The sequence below is a fragment of the Portunus trituberculatus genome, unplaced genomic scaffold, assembly GCF_017591435.1.
Source record: "Portunus trituberculatus isolate SZX2019 unplaced genomic scaffold, ASM1759143v1 PGA_scaffold_285__1_contigs__length_22140, whole genome shotgun sequence".
NCBI classification, from domain to species: domain Eukaryota; kingdom Metazoa; phylum Arthropoda; class Malacostraca; order Decapoda; family Portunidae; genus Portunus; species Portunus trituberculatus.
In genome coordinates this window covers 1-22140 of record NW_025541453.1, presented here as the reverse complement: position 1 = coordinate 22140, position 22140 = coordinate 1, and the positions used below count along the sequence as shown (strand labels likewise).

At 38.4% G+C, this 22140-nt stretch overlaps 2 protein-coding genes and 1 pseudogene across 2 annotated transcripts; 1 reads left to right on the top strand and 2 right to left on the bottom strand.

The window, feature by feature from the left end:
- Positions 1-3775: 3775 nt before the first annotated feature.
- LOC123500463 lies at positions 3776-4393 on the bottom strand. Its single transcript, XM_045249176.1, has one exon. It carries the CDS (start codon positions 4391-4393, stop codon positions 3776-3778), a length of 618 nt encoding a protein of 205 aa, XP_045105111.1.
- Positions 4394-9841: 5448 nt separating this feature from the next.
- On the bottom strand, positions 9842-12961 carry LOC123500461 (annotated as a pseudogene).
- A 6972-nt stretch (positions 12962-19933) lies between these two features.
- LOC123500462 lies at positions 19934-21209 on the top strand. Its single transcript, XM_045249175.1, has one exon. The coding sequence runs from the start codon at positions 20067-20069 to the stop codon at positions 21090-21092; it is 1026 nt and encodes a 341-aa protein (XP_045105110.1). The 5' UTR covers positions 19934-20066; the 3' UTR covers positions 21093-21209.
- Positions 21210-22140: the final 931 nt, after the last annotated feature.

The following is a 22140-nucleotide window of genomic DNA, read 5'->3' as shown; positions in this document are numbered from 1 at the left end:
ATATCAGCTTTTGCAGGTTGTTGATTACAAAAAATGTTTGGGTGCTGTCCTCAGACCCTCAGCTGATGACGAGATTCGTACAGGCACACGTACAGGTAATACACGTACACGTACACGCACATACAAGCACCCAAACACACACACACCCACACGCACATACAAGCACCCAAACACACACACACCCACACACACACATACTGTGTTTAGTGTAGTGGTTATAGCACGCTCGGCTCACAACCGAGAAGGCCCTGGTTTGAATCCCTGGAGCCCCAAGCCAAATGGACCCGAATCTTAATGTGTAGCCTCTGTTCAATTAGCAGTAAATAGGTACGAGATGTAACTCGAGGGTTTTGACCTCGCTTTGCCGGTGTATGTGGTGTGGGATGTGGTCTCAGTCCTACCAGAAGGTCAGTATGGGATATGAGCTCTTTCCGTAGGGGAAAGGCTGGGTGGGTGACCAATAGACTGTCGTGGTGAATGACACACACACACACACACACACACACACAATCTCTCTCTCTCTCTCTCTCTCTCTCTTTTGGTATTTTATCTAAAATCAATTTTTCTTTTAATTTCTAATTTCTCTACTTAACATTCATTAATATATTTGTATCTACTTTGAATTTATTCTATTTTTCTGCACTGAATATTTTCCTTCCAGTTCTGTAATATCAATTATTGTATTTGCTTTGTTAGTTACACTTGTAGATACAAGTGTATCTTTTTAATATTTTCTGTGGTTGTCCGTCTGCCTACTTGTCTGCATGCGTCTGTTTTTCATTCTTTTCTTAAACATTTTTCTCCTCTTCCTTCTCCTCCTCTTTCTTCTCCTTCTCCTCTTCCTCTTTCTTTTCCTCCTCCTCATTCTCCTCCTCCTCCTCCTCCTCCTCCTCCTCCTCCTCCTCCTCCTCCTCCTCCTCCTCCTCCTCCTCCTCCTCCTTTCCTACTCCTCCTCCTCCTTCTCCTCCTCCTCCTCCTCCTCCTGCTCCTCCTCTTCCTTCTCCTCTTCCTCCTCCCTCTTTCTCCCTCCTCCTTCTCCTCCCTTTAAATCAATGTTTTCATTAACCTTTGCAAGGGAGCCACTTCGGTTAAACACATTCATTGAGAGAGCCGCAACTACTGCAAGCTAGCGTAACTGAATTAAATGAATTAGTTCAGGGCTGCTAGTGCAATATAGTAAATAAGAAAAATTAGACATGGAAATATTTGTCTACATATTTTGTTATTAATAGCAAAATAAAGACCAAACTTGCTTAATGCTGTGATGAGCGGAAGTGTATTTTTTTGTATTTTATTTATTCATTTATTTATTTTTCGAGAGCCGCAAATTGAGTCATCGGGAGCCGCGCGGTGAATACCACTGCTGTAGAGGAAGACCACTTCAAGTGTTGCCACCGGGAAGCGAGCCGGGAGTTTTTATTTTATTTATTATTTTTTTTTTAAGATATGGCCTATATCGCCTGTAGGTTCACTTGAAGAGTATGGTTAGAGCTGTCCAGCTTCCACCCATTAGTGGCGCAGGCAATTTTATTTATACTGGTACTCATATAAGGGCCCTTATCACCATCCAAGCGCATCTTTGGTATAAAACAATTACACCTCCACGCAGAACCTGGTATAATGTTGACATGTAGGTAACTTTAAACCACTTGACATATGACAAAGTTTTAGCCTGCATGGTACATGGTGGGGATTCGAACCTAGCAATGGACGTCCGCCCAATCCCTCGCTCACCACCTTATCCACTAAGTGAGGGGAGTGACGGTGACGAGAACGACGCGATGACAGATGATACAGAATGTGCCGCGAGTGCCAGAGAGGACGAGGAAAATGAAGCGGTCGGTGTATGAGCCTCGTTTGCCCCGTCCCCTCACGACGAGGAAGAGATCACACTGGTCGACTATAAACTAATCTAACCAACCAAACCCGTATGAGTGCTCTGCCAGTAGAGGGAAACAATTAGTTGATGAAGGAACAAATCGTAAAAATATACAGCTGTTGGTTAAGACTTAGCTTTTTAGACCTTGGCTCACAAAATAACTTGCTTAATGAAGAGCTCTTTTAAAAGCAGATACCCTAACCTAACATGACATAGGGAATATAGAGAAAAGTGTATATATATATATATATATATATATATATATATATATATATATATATATATATATATATATATATATATATATATATATATATATATATATATATATATATATATATATATATATATATATATATATATATATATATATATATATATATATATATATATATATATATATATATATATATATATATATATATATATATATATATATATATATATATATATATATATATATATATATATATATATATATATATATATATATATATATATATATATATATATATATATATATATATATATATATATATATATATATATACACATTTAAGTTTTCTTTCTTTGATTTCTTTGAGGGTGAAGGTGGAATATGCAACTTACACAAAGAAAAAATTTGCAACTGGAGGCGGTCCTCCACCTTCACCACCCAAATTAAGTCCTTTGTTGGAGGCAACGGCAAATCTGATTTCTGAGGAACTTGAATTGGCAGAGTTCCAGTATGACAGTTCCTGTCGTGATGTGCCTCTGCCAACAAATCCTGAGGCACCCAAACCACCGTCACCTCAGCCACCCAAATCACCGTCACCTCAGCCTTTACATTCATCGTCACCTTTACTGGTCTTACATGAAGAAGATTATAAGCACATATATATATATATATATATATATATATATATATATATATATATATATATATATATATATATATATATATATATATATATATATATATTTCGAGTAGACCATTTTGAATGCATGTACTATTGAAGTCAACAGCGAGGTCTGCATTATTCTTTTTGTACAGCGTATTTTGTGTTTTTCGCACAAGGGCGTTCGTCCGGTTTTAGTTGGTGGAGTAGTGTAGACGTCTTTCGGTCTTGATCAGACCATCTTCAGGAGAGAAGTGAGTGCAACTTGTGAGGATGCGGGCTTATATGGGCGGCGGAAGCAGGTAGTCGCGTCAAGTAGCCAGTCAGAGCGCGGATCGAGTTTCGTCTGAAGCGGCCAATGAGCAGCCGGCTACAGCTCCGTGTGGCTGTCGCTGGGATGGTAACGAAGATTCTGGCTGCTGTTGTATGTTGATGGTAGGTTTTTCTGAGTAGATATGTACTGCTTCCGTCATCTTGAGTCTTCTTATGTCGTTTTCTTTAACTAGGATGGTGGTGTTGCTTTCCATGTGATGTCGCTTCAGGATGATGCCGTGTTCATTCATGTAGTGTCGTCTTATAGCGCCGTCTTGTAGGTGTGCTGTAATTCTCTTTGATAGGGTTGTAGATGTGAAGCCAATGTACCTCGAGTTTAGGTGACTGCAGTCACCAACAGTGCATGTGTGTTGGTACACGACGTTCACTTCTTGCAGGGAGTTTGTCGGAGGAAGACAGCTATTCTTCATGATGAGGCTTGCGGTTTTTCTGGTCTTGTAGTAAATGATGACTTGGAGTTTAGTGTCTGTGTTGATGGGCGAGACGTTGTTGTGGATGATCTTCTTTACGGCTTTCTCGTCTTCTTTGTATGCTGAAGACATCGTGTTCTTGTAGTAGAGAGTGATGCACGATGTTTGTTGCTCGGGCGGATTCTCGCGGATGTAGTTGTCCATGCGGCGACGTATGACTTCGTCTATTTCTTGCTGCGGATAGCCGTTGTTGCAGAGAAGCTGGGAGATTCTTTTTAATTCAGCGTGGACTGCATTCCATGAGGATGAGTGTGTGAGAGCCCTCCTGACAAAGGCATTGATGACGCTGTGTCTATATTTTCTGGGCAGTCACTTTTTCCGTTTAGGCAGAAGCCGAGATTCGTAGATTTAACGTAGACTGACGTGGAGAAGCAGGAGCTTGAACGGTGCACCATGACGTCGAGGAAGGGGAGCTTGTTTTCTTCTTCTAATTCGTGTGTGTAGTTGAGGCAGGAGTGTTTCTTGAAATTCTCGATCAGGTGCAGTACTTCCTCTTCAGTGTTGGCGTTGATGAAGATGTCATCGATGTATCTTGCGTAGACTGTTGGTTTTATGTCCGGGTTTTTCGCGAAAACCTTTTCCTCGACGGCCCCCATGTAAAAATTGGCAAAGAGGACACCGAGAGGAGACCCCATGGCGACGCCGTCGCATTGTACATACATCTTGCCATCTGGTCCGTAAAAGGCAGCTTCCTTGGTGCAGGTGCGTAGCAATGTCCGTAGAGTTTCTTCAGGGATGGTGAGTTTCTTGCCGTCTGTGTGGTAAACTTCCTTGCAGATGATTTCTATGGTGTCGTCTATTGGGACGTTGGTAAAAAGTGATTCAACATCCATCGATGCCACAACAACGTCTCGCCCATCAACACAGACACTAAACTCCAAGTCATCATTTACTACAAGACCAGAAAAACCGCAAGCCTCATCATAAAGAATAGCTGTCTTCCTCCGACAAACTCCCTGCAAGAAGTGAACGTCGTGTACCAACACACATGCACTGTTGGTGACTGCAGTCACCTAAACTCGAGGTACATTGGCTTCACATCTACAACCCTATCAAAGAGAATTACAGCACACCTACAAGACGGCGCTATAGATCGGATCGGATCGGTGTGTTGATAGACTCAAGAGAAGAAAAGAAGAATAGAGAGTAGAAGATAAAGTATGGTTGAGAGTATGAAGGAAGTGGAAGTTTGAAAGATGACGGAATAGCCGTCATATAGAGTGGTTTATTTGTTACATTGGTAATTTTTTTTTTTTTATTCATTTTATTATTTTTATTAATTTATTTATTTTAATTGTTTATTTATTTATGCACTGGTTAATTTGCTTATTATTTTTGTTATTTGTTTATTATTTATTTGTTTTATTTTGAATATATGTGTATATTTATATATTTATTTGTATTTATAGTATTTTTATCCTGTGTACAGTGGTCTGGGTGGTAGCTTTGATATTTTGTTAATAGGTTTCCTAAACCAACTATGTTCTTGTTCTTGTTCATGTTCGTTTATTGTTATATGATATGTTGTGTCTTTTAAAGTGTATATCATTTTGTGTTTTATATAATTTCCTCTTGTGTGTACTGTTATGTTAATCGGATCCAATTGTGCAAGTTTATGTAGTTCTTCTGTGTTTTTGGTGAATGGATGTTTTTCATTATAAGCAAACCGAAGTGCTTCATTTTGTTTTCTTTGTAGTTTTAGTATTTGCGAGTTTGATAGAGCGTTCAGAGCGTAAGCCGGGTAGGTTAATATTGGTAGTACACATGCTTTTACAAGATGTAATTTTATGTTTGTATTTAAGAACTGGAATCTCTTGATAGTGTTTAAGGCTACTTGTGCTTTGTTTGTGATATCTTTTACATGTTTTGTGTATCCGTTTACTCCCAGTTTTAGGCCCAATATTTTTGCTTCCTTTGCGTACTGTATGTGTTGCCCCTCTATATTTACTGGTTCAGTTTTTTTCAACGTTATGGGTAGTAGTGTAAATTTTGTGTATTTGTTTTGATCTTCCATTTTCTCTCGTAATTGTTAATGTTTTTATTTCTCTTTCTGTTATTTTTGCTAACATTTTTTTTGATTTGCCTGCGTATGTGATTATTTGTGTGATATCATCTGCGTATTGTATATTTATGCTTTCTGTGAGTGGTAATGGAATGTCGTGGGTGTAGATGGTATAGAGTGTGGGTGAGATGCTACTGCCTTGAGGTACCCCACTGTGAAGTTGGAATGATGGTCCTGTGTAGTTTTTTATTGATATTGAGGCAGAGCGATTGTCTAGAAAGCTGCATAGAATTTTGTGAAGGATGTTGGGTAGTTTTAATTGACTTAATTTGAACTTTAATCCGTTTTGCCAAACTTTATCAAAGGCTTTTGATACGTCCCTTAGTGCAATACAACAGAGTTTATTGGCTGAAATTGCTTTTGAGATTACTTCTATTGTTGTTGCTATTGCTGTGTCAGTTGATCTTCCTGATCTGAAACCATGTTGGGAGTCTGGTAGGATTTTATTGGCGTCTAGGAAAGTTCTTGTTCTTTTGTTAATTATTCTTTCGAAGATTTTTCCGGGTACTTCCAGAAGTGAGATTGGGCGATAGTTAATTGGATCAGTTGATGGTTTGTTCTGTTTTGGGATGAGTATGATTCTGGCGTGTTTGAATGGTTGTGGAAAGTATCCCATTGAGAGAGCGATGTTGAATAGTTTTGTGAGTATTTCGAGCACGTTGTCTGGTAAGTTTTGTAATATTACTTTATTTATTTTTGTTTCCCCAGGTGTGTTGTTTTTTAATTGTTTTATTGTTTGTTTTATTTCTTGTGTTGTGATCGGTGTTGTGTAGTAAGTGTCATTGGATAAATTGTTTGGGTTTCCTTGTATATTAGGTAGTGTTTGGACTTTGTTATCTTCTAGGTAGTTATTAACTCTGAGTTCCGTGTCTGCATCATATTGTAGGTTTTCCATGGGGTTTATTCTAAAAACATTGCTCCAGATATCTCTAAATATTTCTTCCTTTTTTCAATTTTGTGTATTTTCTTATTGTTTACTACTAGATGTGAATTAGTATTGGTTTGGTTGCCTTTTAGTATTTTTATATTCTGCCAGAATTTTTGTGGGTCTGCATACAGTTTATTTAGTGTTTTTATTTTGTTTTCCCAGTTACTTTTATTTTGTTCTTTGCATTCTTTTATTATATTTTGTTTTATGGTTTTGTAGGCGGTGTATGTTGTATAGGTCCAGCCATTTCTGAGGCTGTTATTTAGCAATTGTTTTGCCCACCATTGTAATTCTTTGACTTTTTTATTATATATTGGTTTAACCAGAGTTTTGTGTGTGGATAATGGTATATTTTGTTGCATTGCTGTTGTTATTCCATCTAGCAACTGTTTTATTGATGTGTCTAGTGTGTGTTGTGACATGTATGGGTTGGTGTTAATGTCTTTTGTTGTATTTATTGCTTTATTCTTGAATTCATCCCAATTAGTTTTTTCATCATATATGTGGGTGGTGTTGGTGTTCGTATGGGGTGGGATGTTATATTTATTAGTATTGGTAGGTGATCTGATGGCGTTGTTGGTCCTTGTGTTATGTTGATGTTATGGTATGTTTTGTTATTGGCAAGTATTATGTCTGGTGATGATGTTGCGTTATGAGTTAAGAATGTTGGGAAATCTGGACCTAAATGTGTGAGTTTATTATAATCAATGAGCATTTTTATAGATCTGCCGACACTGTTGCTTTTTTCTTATCGATTGTTGGGTGGTGAGCATTTAAATCTCCTATTATATATGTTGGAAATGTTTCTGATGCTATATTGTGAAAATCTGTGATAGGTAGGAAAGGTCTTCTTGGAGGTAGATAGGTGGTTGCTATGTTTATTGGGCCTGTTGTTGTTTCAATTGTGGTTAGTATTACATCGGTATCGTAATTTTCTTTAACTCTGTGTTTCAGGTGTTCCTTTACTAGAATTGCCGAGCCGTCGTTTGCTTCTCCGCTGGAATTTATAAGGTAAGTTATATAATTTTGTATTTTGATGCTTTCGTGATTTTTAAACCATGACTATTTATTAGTATCACGTCAGGGCTTATTTCTTTGTATATATTGGTTAGTGTTAGTTTGTTTGTGTCCCAGTGTCTTACGTTGTGTTGTAGTATTAGTATGCTGTCGGTGTTGTCCATATTTGATGTTTTTAGGATGTGTGCTTATATGAGTGGGGATGAATGAGTAAATTAGGTTGTGTATTTAATTTAGAGGGAGTTCTGTCTTTTATGTAGTTTTCTTCCTTTGGTTGGTGGTGTTTTTTCTTGGTAGAGCCCATTTCTTATTTTCCTGAAACGTGCGTCATCTTCTATTGCCCATACGTCGTGTAAGTCTATATCATTGTTCTTTAGTAGGTCGAATATTTCCTCTTCTTCATAGGCTGTTGATGTGAATATGTATTTGTATTTTCCTTCCTCTATACCTTCTATTATTTGTTTATGGTAAAGTGTTCTTTTCGGCCATCCGTTGCTCTTTTTTGTTATTATTTGCAACCCAATGCCTTTCCCGCTAATTTTTACTGGTTTTTCTTGTTCCTGTTCTTTTCCTCCTCCACATCTATCTCTTCCATCTCTTCTTCCTCTTCATTATATTCATTTTCTACGGGTGGTCAAGTGTTGTTTGTGTAGGAGATGATGCTGCCAAGCTTAGAATTTTTTTGATGGTGGGTTGTCTGGCAGAATTATTTGTGGGATATTGTTAAGTTTGAAAACCTTATTTAATTCAGTGTTGTATGTGCCCGGGTTGGCCATGTTGATGATATGAGAGTGTATTATGCAAGTTAGTATTGTTGAGGCTGTGTCTTTTTTGAGCATGTCAGCTGGCATATTTAATGTATTGTTGTTTGGGTTATTCTTCAATGCCTGGCTGTAAGTGCTTGTGTTTTTCTTTTGTTTTCTTTTGTTTTCTTTTATTTCTTTTCTTTTTGGGCATTTGTTTGCCAAAGTTCTGTGTGGTCCAGAGCAGTTGAGACACTTCTTTTCATCTGAATTACAGTTTTTCCAGGTGTGTTCCGAGCTACTGCATTCAGAGCACACCGTGTGGTCTTTTGGTAAAGGGCAGTTATTGGTGGTGTGTTCCTCAAGAGAGTAGCACCTCATACAGGTGAGGATTGGAAAAAAGTCATCTATTTTGATATTGTGTGAAGGAATGCTCATATGGAAAGCGAGCATTCCTCTATCTGTGGCCATTTTTGCTGTGGCTGTTTCTTTTAAACATATTTTAATTATTTTGGTTTTGGGGATTTTGAAGACACTTTCAATGCCGCCAATCAGCCAATTGTTGTTGTTTAACATTTCTTCTTTTATTTCAGCTTCAGGGTGTGATAAAATGTAGTCGTCAACGTTAAAGAGGATGATTGTTCTTTTTGCCCGGAGTTCTGGTGGCATAATGGGGTCGAAACCTTCTTCTTTTAGGGCTGCAGAACATGTTGTCTGGAAAATTTTGTCTATCTCATCATCCGATCGGGTAAGTGTAATATACGAATCAGGCGTTGGGATAACCTTTGTGGCATAGATGAGGTGTTCAGATAGAATCTTCAGTATATATATATATATATATATATATATATATATATATATATATATATATATATATATATATATATATATATATCCATACTGTCTCCTACCACTCTACTTTCTTATACTTTTATTTCCAAATAAGTAATTTATGGATTTTGTTTGATCTTTCAGAGTGGATAGAAGATGGCCCTCCCCCCGTGGAAGCAGTGCCACTGCCACCACCATCTACAATGGGTAGCTGCAGTGCAGAACCAGCTATCCCAGGTCCTTCTAAGAAAGCAGACTGTGGGCAGCAAAAGACTATACCAAATTCGTCTCCCAATAGAAAGAGGAAAAGGGTGCAAGAGAGAGATAATGTGTTTAACTCCATTAGAGAAGAAAACTCAAATTTGAAGAAAAGATCCCTTCAAATAATGGAGGAAAAACATGTTAAAGAACTGGAAGTTCTTGATAGTGTTCAAAATATGTACAACACTGTAAATCAGTTTTTTTTCAAAACTCATCACTGACTATGATCAGATTTTCAAAAAGTAGACACACACACACACACACACACACACACACACACACACACACACACACACACACACACACACACACACACACACACACACACACACACACACACACACACACACACACACACACACACACACACACACACACACACACACACACACACACACACACACACACACACACACACACACACACACACACACACACACACACACACACACACACACACACACACACACACACACACACACAAAATAATGATTAGCATTAAAAGTAGATGGTTAAGTTTAATCATTCTTACATAGGTTAAGTTTATTCATCCTTACAAATTTTGTACTTTGCAATACTTACATTATACACCATAAGATCTTATATATAATTTCATTTTCTTTACCTTTTGGAACCTTATATATATTTTTATTTAAACTTAAAGTGTTAATCCTAGCAAGCAAGAACTAGAAAAGTAAAAGTATTATTACACTGGAGCCCAATCGGGTACACAGGGAAAAGTTCTTGAAACTGGCCCTCAGAACCATCTTTGAATTAATGATTCCCTAACTTGTGTGGCATCCAGTTCATGATCATCTTCATCCTCCAATAAATCAACTACTTCCTGTGGCTCAATCTCAACATCTAACATGTCCACTCTTCTTGAAATAGCAATGTTATGCAAAATAGCACATGCCATCACAATTCTTTTGTATTGGGAAGTTTGGTTCGGAGGGGTATGCTTAAGCTTGCAAATCTTCTTTTCAGTACACCGAATGCCCTCTCAATAGAGTTCCGTGTTTGTATATGAGCTACATTATACCTCCTATGCTTTTCAGTTCTTGGAGCTAGGAGTGGAGTCAGTAAATATTCCCGACTTGGATACCCACTATCCCTAACAAATATAAACCCCTGTAATCTCCTTGATCTAGAAGATAACAGATACGACAATTAGAAAATATTCTTGAGTCATGTACGCTGCCAGGCCAACTTGCAACAACATGCATAAATTTGAGTTCTGAATCACAAATACCTTGGACATTTAATGAGTAAAACCCCTTTCGACATCTATACATCTCAACGTTGTTCCCACCTAGACTCTGTATTGGAATGTGTGTACAATCTATACACCCCAATACACCTGGCATACCAGCAATATCGTAGAGCTTTGAGGCCATCTGACGTGCTTCTGGCTGTGGAAATTTGATGTAGTCTGGTGCCAGGAAAGCAATAAGTTGAACCACCTCTCCAACAGCCCTGCATGCTGATGATTTTGCAATATCCATGATGTCAGCTACTGTAAGAAGGAAACTTCCCGTGGCTAGGTACCGCAAGGTAACTAGCATCTTCAAATGCAGAGGAATGCCACATCCTGTGGAAAGACATGCAAACATATACCAGGGGACTTTAGAAGGAGTTATATACACCCTCTCTCTGCGTTGTGCCTAGTCTGTTTATGAGGAAAATACAGAGGAGGGATCCCTAGGCCCCTTTGCTCCGTAAGTAAGAAAGACTAGAAAAGTGTGGAAGAACCTTAAATTTCCCAATTCACTCCACATGAAAAAGGATGACAGAGTTGTAGAAAGAAATACAGAAGATGGTTTCCCAGGTCTTGAATCAGTAAGTATTGTAAAATAGTCTATAGCAATATCACCATCCACATATATACTTAAGTAAATAGCTACTGTTCCATACCTGTGCCAAGCCTGTCCACATGTGTACGTGGCCTAACTTCTTCAATGAGGTCTCGTACAGCATCCTTTGGCAGACGAAAACGCTCAAGGAATTCTTCACCAGAAAGATAATAAAATGGGTCATTGCGATCTTTAGGTACAATGCATGGAATCTTCACTCGTCGCAATTCTTCCATTTCAAACATTTCTTCATCTATGATTTCATCTAATGCAGCCATGGTACCTGAAAAGTGTAGTTTTTAATGGTCTGAAGAATAAATAGATATTAACAGCATATATTACTTAAGTCATTTCTATCTTTTTCTTCTGTTGTTCAAATGATACTATGGTATCATACATATAGGTACATACTGAAGTTGTTTACCACCAAAAGGGGAGTGGCCTAGACATACCACAAAATAGGATTTAAAGAATTCATAAACATAGGCTAGTTCTACAAAGACCTGGATCCGAACTTAGCCATTAGGTACAGTACATATGACAAGGTTAAGTAAAGATAGGTCGGGATCATACAATAAGAACTATTTGTTTAAAATTTATCAAAATTATTCTTAATAAGGCAGATATGAGCTTGCTAGGCTGATATGATATGCATGGACATTCAAAAATGAATCTTAAATTAGGTTAGATGAATTAAGGATAGGATGTTAGGTTAGTTTAAGTTAGCTTCGGTTTGGTTAGGATAAGTTTGGTTTGATTTCCTGGTATTATTTTATAAGTACGCCCCATTCACAGCAGTCACTTTAACTGGTCTCAATAGTAAGATCTCATTGACTTGAACAAGAAAAACCCATATTATACCCACCGCAAATTTATATTAACGACACCACAAATAAATAAAAAAAATAATGGATATGTGGGTGGTGACAGACTCACAGGCGGTATATACTCCTCGTCCTCTACTTCTGCCCACTAGGCCAAGACTGAAGAGTGGGCGAGTGGTTCGATTTTGCCGATTTCCTTTCCTGCATTTTGAATGGTTGTAGGGCATAGGTATGTTAGATTTGGGTGGGGGATAGGTGAGGTTAGGTTAAAATATGTTTGGTTTGTTTTCATTTCTGCCAATCTTACATTTCCGCTTTTCATATTGACATTGATACTTCAGAAGTTATGACAATAAATAGGTTGGTTAAGTTAGGTTGGGTGGGTTAGGTTAAGTTGGCTGGGTTATTGTTTCCTTGGTTAGATTACATTTGGTTCGTTAATAGGATCCATTCACTAATGTGTAATAAATCCATCAATAATGTCTTCTGATGTGTTGACCGCCACAGAATCGAGTGTTACCTGCAAGCTCATCAAGGTACCGTTTATACCTTTCCTCCATTGTTTCATCGGTCACCTCTTAATAGCCTTGAACTTAAAACTACAAATATACTCAATATACAGCCTCATGATAATTTTAATTTATCTATTCGTTGTTGTTGTTGTTGTTGTTTTTTTCCTGGGTATGAGCTACGTACATGATGATACCTCGGCTTCAGTTTACTCCACTCCTTCCATATTATAGGTTTTGCCCTTTAATTCGTCCACTTACCTTTCTTAATAGTAGAAGCAGACAGTAAGAATTCATGTAATGATATATAAATAACAAGATTAATCACATACTTACCAAATTTAGCCAGTGAAGTAGAGATATGACGAGTCAATTAAGCTGTTGTTGATGTTTGGCGTGAACTCACCAGGCCACTACAGTAGACTTCAAAAGCTAAAACGTATGCTCAATATAGCATAAGAAAAGCTTTGCTGTACCATCAAAAAAATTTGACATGGTAAATAGAATGAAATAAATTTAATTACAGTTAGCTTCTTTTTACATTTGGAAATTTAAAATACAAGGCGGTAGCTTTGGTCGCCCGGACACTTGCCCAATGTTTTGCAAAACCCCTCGACCAAAGTTCCAATCTTTGGTCCACTAGCGGACAAAAAACAGATGGAAAAAGGCATTCTGGAACGGCGCAGGACACAAATTGCTTGGTTGGCTGCCTAACGGACCAAAAAGAAGTAATTCAGGAACCGGCTGTCAGATTGGCTATCACAGCCGCGAAGGCTTTAAATGTGTTTGTAGCCTAGTACCATATGTTTTTCCTGTGTGTAGGCCTGCTTTTTTTTTTATTATATTACCCTTGCAGCCTCATAAGCTCAATTATTTGATGCGTTTTCTTTAATTTGCTAGTGCTACAGTGTTATTTACAAGTGCAACAGTGTTTTATTTTTTTAGTGCATTGTTTATTTTGTTTACTGTCTCCTTCAGTGACCTTGAAATTTTTCTGTTTCTTGTTTGTTTCTTGCTTTCTTCTATTGCTCTCTGCTTATACTTCATTGTTTTCTTTGCATTTTCTATCTGCCCATGCTGTTGGCTAGTTATTTGATTTTCAGTATTATTTTTCTAACACTACATAAAATAATTTTCCTGTTGATTTTATTTTCCCTGTTGATTTTTTTTTCCCTGTTGATTTTTTTTTCATGTTTATGTGTGATTTTCATTATATTTTTGGACGTTCATGCCTGGATTTTCATCGCAGACTGATACTACCACTGCATCTGATTATGAAATGTCTGTCTGATGTGTTTTCATTGCTGCTGATACTCCAGTAAGTGTATGGTAATGTATGTCATTGTGTTCCATTGAATACTTATTGAGTGTTTTTCAGTATAACCACTCTAGTGAGTTATTTTTGAGTATCTCATGCTTGATTTGCATCTTGTCCCAAGTGTTATATTTATTTTTATATTTAATTTTTTTTTTATTCAGTATTGAAATCACTGCATGAAGTTTTCTCAGCAGTACTTCCATGTTCTTTTGATACCAATTGCAATGCCTGGTGTATTATGAAAAACTAATATTTTTGCCCGTCCTAGCTTGACTGTGCTGTGCTCTGTACTCCATTTTTGCTACGCGATGTACTGCCTAAGTGTGTGTTTTTAAGTGAGCCCTGGACGTAGTTACTTCCATTTTGCTTCAGAGTGTAACTATAACACCTTACTTTATTGCTGTTTTTACTTATTTTATTTTTTATGTTGCTACGCTGTGGTAAGCTTTATTCTTGCACCATGTCTTCTCATGATAATAACGCTACTACTACCACAGTTGCTACTGTCACTACTATGACTACTACTCTTACTACAACTACTACTACTACTTCTACCCTTACTACATCTACTACCACCGACGGGGAGGTGTGGGTGAGAGTGGTGACAGCAGTATTACATGGTCCACTGTAGTGTCCAGGCGAAGGCGACAAGTGGTGAATGGAACGGGCACTGCAGAGACAGCTGAACAACATGTTGGTCGACTGCGTGTTGTACAATCTACTACAAAAATATTTGTGAGAAGACTTGACGATTCCACTACAGAAGTTGAACTATCTGATTATGTGAAGGATGTTGTTGGTGTTGTCCCCACTAGCTGTACGAAACTAAATTTAACACGTATTCATCCTTTGTTATTGTTGTCCCGGTGGATAGCAAAGACACAGTGTTAGATGGATCCAGATGGATGGTTGGTACGCTTATCAAACCCTTTGTAAACTATCCCAGACAAAATCATCGATCTTTAGGGAACGTTCAGTAGTCGCCTCTTGTTTAGGCAAGCGATTAAATATTGGCTTTATTAATGCAGTCACTACGCAATAAGTGCAACACTTTATATCATTATATTCTAGACAATGACTTGGATATATTTTGTATAACTGAGACTTGGCTTCTTGATAATGATACTCAGGAACTTGTTGATCTTGTTCCGGTGGGTTATGTTGCCCTAAGGAAGGATCGCTGTAGTCAGCATCGTGGGGGTGGTCTGGTGGTTGTACTACGCTCTACAGTTAGTCACAAAGTTGGTTGGGTGCGTCACTACCGTAGTTTTGAGGTTTTATATCTAAATCTAGTCATTTCTGGCACAACACTTTCTCTTACAACTATTTATAGACCACAACGTCCAGAGCCTCTTTCGCAATTTCTTTTAGATTTTGAAGATTTTTCTGATTCTCTTAAATGTCCAACATTCTATTTTTATTATCGGTGATTTTAATATTCATGTTGATCATTGTGGTGGGAGTGGTGTCTCCGCTTTACTGATATCCTTTCGTCTTCATCCCTTATACAACATGTTAACTTTGCTACTCACAGTTTGGGTCATACTCTTGATCTCGTTATCTCTCGTCTCAAGGATTCTGTCGCAGTTAACAAAGTATTTCCTGGTGAGTTCATTTCTGACCATTGTGCTGTACATTGTTCACTTTCTTTAATAAAGCCCTCCGCACCACGAAAAATGGTGACTTTTCGGCGGATCTCTGACACTGATGTCGCGCAATTCCGTCTGGACATAGTTTCGTCCCCGCTTTGTCATGAAATGTCGGTTAACAATACTGTTGAGAGCATGGTCGACCAATATAACTCTGTTTTAAGAAAACTATTGGATATTCATGCCCCTCTGAGTACGCGTAGCGTTTATGTTAGGCCTAGTCATCCTTGGCATAACAATGATATCACCGTAGCTAAACGTGTGAAGAGAGCTCACGAGAGGCGGTGGGTGAAAAACAGACGCCCTGATCATTACATAGCTTTTAAAGCTTGTCGTAATAAATATAATGTCCAGTTAAAGAGATGCTGAGCTTCTTACTTTAAACACAAGATAACTGCTTGTCAACGTGATAGCAGAGAGTTGTTTAAGATTTACAACAGCACCGCTGGGATTGGTAAAACACGAATACTTCCAGAACACAGCAGTACTCAACAAATCGTAGATGATTTCGCCAATTTCTTTCATGACAAAGTGCAAAACATTCGTGAGGAAGTGGATAGCTATAACTGTGCTCTTCATTGCGATCCTCAGCGTCACTGCACCTCTCTGTTTCAATTTAAACCTGTGTCTGAACTTACTGTTTGTAACATTATCAAGGGGCTCCCTAATAAGTCGTACACCTTAGACCCTATACCAATCTCTTTACTAATGCTATGTGTGACTGAGCTAGCACCTTTTATTACAAATTTTATTAATCTATCATTAAGTACTGGCGACCTCTGCAACTCTCTCAAGACTGGTACTATCACTCCCGTCCTTAAAAAAGTCTCCCTCGATCCAACTCTCAATAATTATAGACCTATTTCTAGCCTGCCTACCCTAAGCAAGATAATTGAGAAGATCGTATCACTGCAGCTATCTTCTTACATTTATGCTAACGATCTTGCAGACCCTCGCCAATCTGCCTATCGTCCAAATTACTCTACTGAAGTTGCTCTTTGTCGACTGATAAATGATGTCCTACTGGAGGCAGCTAAGGGTAATGTTACTGCTCTCTTACTCCTGGATCTCTCTGCTGCCTTTGATACTGTTGACCAAAGCATTTTACTTACACGATTAGAGAATTACTTTGGTATTCATGGCACACCTCTAAAATGGTTTAAAAGCTATCTTTATGGACGTAATCAGTATATGGTGTGCCTCAGGGTTCTGTTTTTGGCCCCCTATTGTTTTGCATATATACCCGTCCTCTGGCTGAGGTAATTTTTTCTACTGGTCTCGGTCACATCTGCTATGCTGATGACCTACAGGTGACCCTTTCGTTTCCACCAAGTGAGCAGGATGATGCACTTAACTTACTAAAAACTGGTTAGGAGAAAATTAATGAGTGGATGCAAGCCAACAAACTTAAACTTAATATAGGCAAGACCGAACTTATGTTTATGGGAAGTGATAACCAGCGAGGTCGTCTCACTTGCCGGGGCCTGAGGTTCTAGGGTGGTGTGTTGGCAGAGAGCAGCTCTGTACGTAGCCTTGGAGTCGAATTGAATCGGAAGTCACAATTTCTAGTTATATTGCTATCATAAAGAGAGTTGAATATGAAACTACATAATCTTTACAAAATTCGTGGCTGCCTAAATGAGTTTGCTGCTAAGGCCATTGTTCAAGCTGTAGCTGTATCAAGACTTGACTATTGTAATAGCCTTTTATATGGTGCCACTGCCAGAGATATCAACTGCTTACAAAAATTCCAAAATTCGGCAGCTAGGTTTGTTTCTGGCGCATCTCGCTACGACCATATTACTCCCGTTCGAAAACGACTGCACTGGCTTCCTATAATGCAGCGTGTGGAGTATAAGGTGGCCCTAATTGTTTACAAGGCCCTGAATAATGCAGCCCCATCTTACATCAGTGAGCTCTTGTCCACCTATGTACCATGCCGACAACTGCGTACAGTTGACTTGGGACTCCTCCAAGTCCCTTATACTGCTTCATGCATGGGGGATAGGGCGTTTGCTGTTGCAGGTCCCAAGACTATTCAATAGTCTGCCTACTACAATAAAAAACTGTGAGAGCACGACCGAGTTTAAAAAGGCCCTAAAAACTTTTCTTTTTCGATCAGCCTACGACTGATTTTTATGCCTTGTTTTTTAATGCAAGTTGATTTTTACTAAATCTTACACATTGTTTTTAGTCTTATAGTGGTTTTATAATTTTAATTTTCCTTTATCTGTTCTTTAATTTTAATAGTTCGTAGTTTTCTCTCTAGGTTTTATTTTTTTGGATTTACCTTAGTTTATCAACTGTCTTATTTCTAATTTTTTTTCTTTTTCTTTCTATAATAATATGCGCTTTGAGAATTACATTTCGTGTTTTTTGAAAGCGCAATATAAGTATTACACATACATACATACATACATACCACAACACCTACTACTACTGCTAATGCCCCTCCTGTTCCTTCTACATTGTTTCAAAGCCCTGTGCTTGCTCCATCTTTTAAACTCTTACACCGTGATCCTTCAATTCAGAAGTTTGGTGGTGATGACATCTCTCAGTATTCTCCTTTACAAATCTTGCAACAATGTGAAGACAGTATTCGCAACTCTAACATCACTTCAGGTGTTGATAAAATTTCTTTTGTGCGTTCTCAGTTACAGCCAGGATCTATTGCTGCTGATTTAATGTCGGCTTCTGCTTTCAATCCTAAAACCCTGAATTATGATTATAACGCTTTCAGAGCAAATTTCTTACAAGCATATGGTATGCCCCAACAGCCAGATTCATTCCAGTGGGTCTTTGACGGAGCAGATACAATGACTAACAATTTTGGTGTCCTCAATTGCGAATAATAGAAAGAGAGTGGGTGATAGGACAGAACCCTGTGGAACACCACTGTTGATAGTTTTAGGGAAGAACAGTGACCGTCTACTACAGCAGCAATAGAACGATCGGAAAGGAAACTGGAGATGAAGGTACAGAGAGAAGGATAGAATCCGTAGGAGGGTAGTTTAGAAATTAAAGATTTGTGCCAGACTCTATCGAAGGCTTTCGATATGTCAAGGCCGACAGCAAAGGTTTCACCGAAGTCCCTAAAGAGGATGACCAAGATTCAGTTAGGAAAGTAAGAAGATCACCAGTAGATCTGCCTTTACGGAAACCATACTGGCAATCAGAGAGAAGGTTGTGAGCTGATAGATGCCTCATTATCTTCCTATTAAGGATAGACTCAAAGGCTTTAGAAAGGCAGGAAATCAAAGCTATAGGGCGGTAGTTAGAAGGATTGGAGTGGTCACCTTTTTAGGGACAGGTTGAATGTGAGCAAACTTCCAGCAAGAAGGATAAATAGAAGTAGAGACACAGATGAAAGAGTTTGACCAGGCAGTGAGCGAGTTCGGAAGCACAGTTTTGAGAACAACAGGAGGGACTCCATCCGGACCGTAAGCCTTCCGAGAATCAAGGCCAGAGAGGGCCAGGAAAACGTCTTTATAAAGAATTTTAATTTTAGGGATGAAGTAGTCAGAGGGTGGAGGAGTAGGAGGAATATGCCCAGAATCATCCAAAGTTGAGTTGGTAGCAAAGGTTTGAGCGAAGAGTTCAGCTTTAGAAAAGAAGAGACAGCTGTAGAGCCATCTGGATGAAGTAAAGGAGGGAAAGACGAAGAAGTAAAATTGTTAGAGATATTATTGGCTAGATGCCAGAAATCTCGAGAGGAGTTAGAATTGGAAAGACTTTGACATTTTCTATTGATGAAAGAGTTTTAGTAAGTTGGAGAATAGATTTGGCATGATTACGGGCAGAAATATATAGGGCATGAGTTTCAGCAGTTGGATGGCTACGGAACATTGCTTAAGAGCTCTTCCTCACTCTGCTGAATTAGCTTCTGCTGCTGTTGATTCACTTAAAGCTTCAAATTGGATTACAAATGGTACAATGTCTGAGCAGCGATTTCATGATATCATTGAATTTCTTTATTATATTAACTTTTTGAACCCTAGTGAGCGCAGAATTGCATCTACACTTCCATACACTCAGACAGATAATCTACTTGATTTCTCATCCAAAATTGCTTCTAAATAAAAAGAACATCCAGCTCAAGTGCACGTTGTAGCTTCCACTACTGCTACTTCACCTTTAAATTCTGCTAACCAGACTTCACAACCTAGTGCACCAGCTTCTGATAAGCAACATGCTGTGTATGCCTGTACTTACTGTCACAAACAGGGACATACCATTAAACGTAGTTTTCTGAGACAGCGCCATGAAAGAAATGCAGCGCGTTCTCCCTCAGCTCAGCGTCTTTCTCGCTATGAGTCTCTTCAAGACTTCCGTCATATCACACGCTCTGTGCCCAGTCTACACAAAAACACCTTGTTTTGATTGCTCGGTTCTATGACCTTGAAGTTCAGAAAACTTGTGATCACTTTCTGAGTTTACTTGAGGTAACTGATTGTACAGCTCAAGGTATTTTTAGCTCAATAGTGCAGTTTTTTGACAGGCATTTAATTCCTATGAAAAATGTTATCGGCTTTGCCAGCGATAACGCAAGTGTTATGATGGGAGAAAAGGGAGGAGTCATGGCTCTGCTAAGAAAAGAAAATCCATCCCTGTTTGTGCAAGGATGCGTGTGCCACTCCATTGCCCTCTGTGCCTCAAATGCATGTGGCGAGCTGCCTAATAGGGTTGAAGAACTAGCTCGGAACATACATACCTACATAATGAACAGCCCTAAAAGATTCACAGAATATGAGGAATTTCAGAAATTCACAGAGGCTCCACTTCATAGAATACTGCACCCTAGTTTTACTAGATGGCTCTCCTTGGAAGAGGTGGTAAAAAGAGTTTTAGAGCAATGGCCTACACTTAAGCTGTATTTTACATCTGCTGCATTGGAGGATAAGATGGCATCTGCTTCAGCAATATTGCAGGAATTACATAATCCTGTTATAAAAATGTACTTTTCCTTTTTGGCATACATTCTGCCTGCAGTAAATAAACTAAACCTAGATTTCCAGGCAACATCCCTGAGAATTCATAAGCTTCGAACATCTATCAGTAGCAGTGTCAAGGGCATCTTAAGTAACTTCATGAAAGCAGACAAACTAAAAAGCAGTGATCTGACTCAGATTAATGTTCATGATCCTTCCAACTATCTCAGCCTTGGAGATATTTACCGCGGAGCAATAACAGAAAGTATTTTCCTAGAGCACTCTTCTGATATTTCTAACAGAGACTTAGAGCAGTTTCACGTGAAGACACTCAATTTCTATGTTGCTCTCTCAAAGCAAATGCTAAAACGTTTCCTGTCCTCTAATCTATTCAACAACTTACATCTGCTTGAAGCACTTGACCCATCAAATGTACAGCAAGGAAAACCAAAGTCTATCATACCACTGGCAGTAAAATTTCCAAATATAATTGAGAAGAGTGCGTATGAAGATCTTAACAGAGAGTGGAGAGAAATAATTTCATGTGAACTGCCAGCTCTAAGTGTAGCATCTGAGGAGCCTGAAAATTCTGGTATGCTGCTTCACTAGAAAAGTGTGGTGATGAGGCAAGATTTCCGAATATCTCTAAGCTTATGATGAACCTGATGTCTCTGCCTCATTCGTCTGCTGCCGCAGAAAGGATTTTTCCTCGTTACAAACATAAAACAAAGAACAGATCACGACTAAAAACAGAGACTCTGAATGGATTGATACGTAGCAAATGTATGCTTCAGGACTACAGTTGCAAAACATGGCATCCTTCTCAGGTTCTTCTATCTAAAATGAGCCGAAAGTGGACTCCACAGGAAAACACAAGAGGGACGAGGATTTACATCTTTAGTCAAGGTAAGAAAATTTGTTTCTTATTATACGTTATATATATATATATATATATATATATATATATATATATATATATATATATATATATATATATATATATATATATATATATATATATATATATATATATATATATATATATATTTACATTTGGTACGTTTTGTTCAGATTTGGTACGTTTTGATGCTCCGATTTGGTACTATCCGCAAAATCAGGTTGGCAACCCTGCAGTCGCCCGAGATCGTCTTCTCGGCAGGGATGTCCTGCGTCGCGTCCGATTCCTGAAAGACCACCTAAGTCTTGCCTTATTCATGGTCCAGGTAATCATTCTTCTGAAGAATGCTTTAAAATTCAACGCTTTCAGCGTCAGGAACATGTTACTGTGTCTTCACCACAGTCAAATTTTTACCAGCGCCAGCATTCTTCTCCCATAACGTAGACATTCTCTCAGACATGCCAGTCCCGTCGATTCCTACAGTTATTGCTGCAACGGCGCGACGTCTTTATTTGCAAATGTACACTTATGGCTCTCCTTTCACAGTTTGCATTGATACAGGAGCTGACTGTAGCTTACTGACTGAACGTGCTTACCAGCACCTTAATAAATTGTATAATGTTCCTCTATCAAAAGAGAACCAGATTTTCATGCAGCTCAAGGCTCTCCTCTCAATATTATTGGTTCAGTAACTTTGCCTGTGTCCTTTCATAATCATGATTATACCTTTGATGTAAAATTTTGTAGTAACAAATTTTG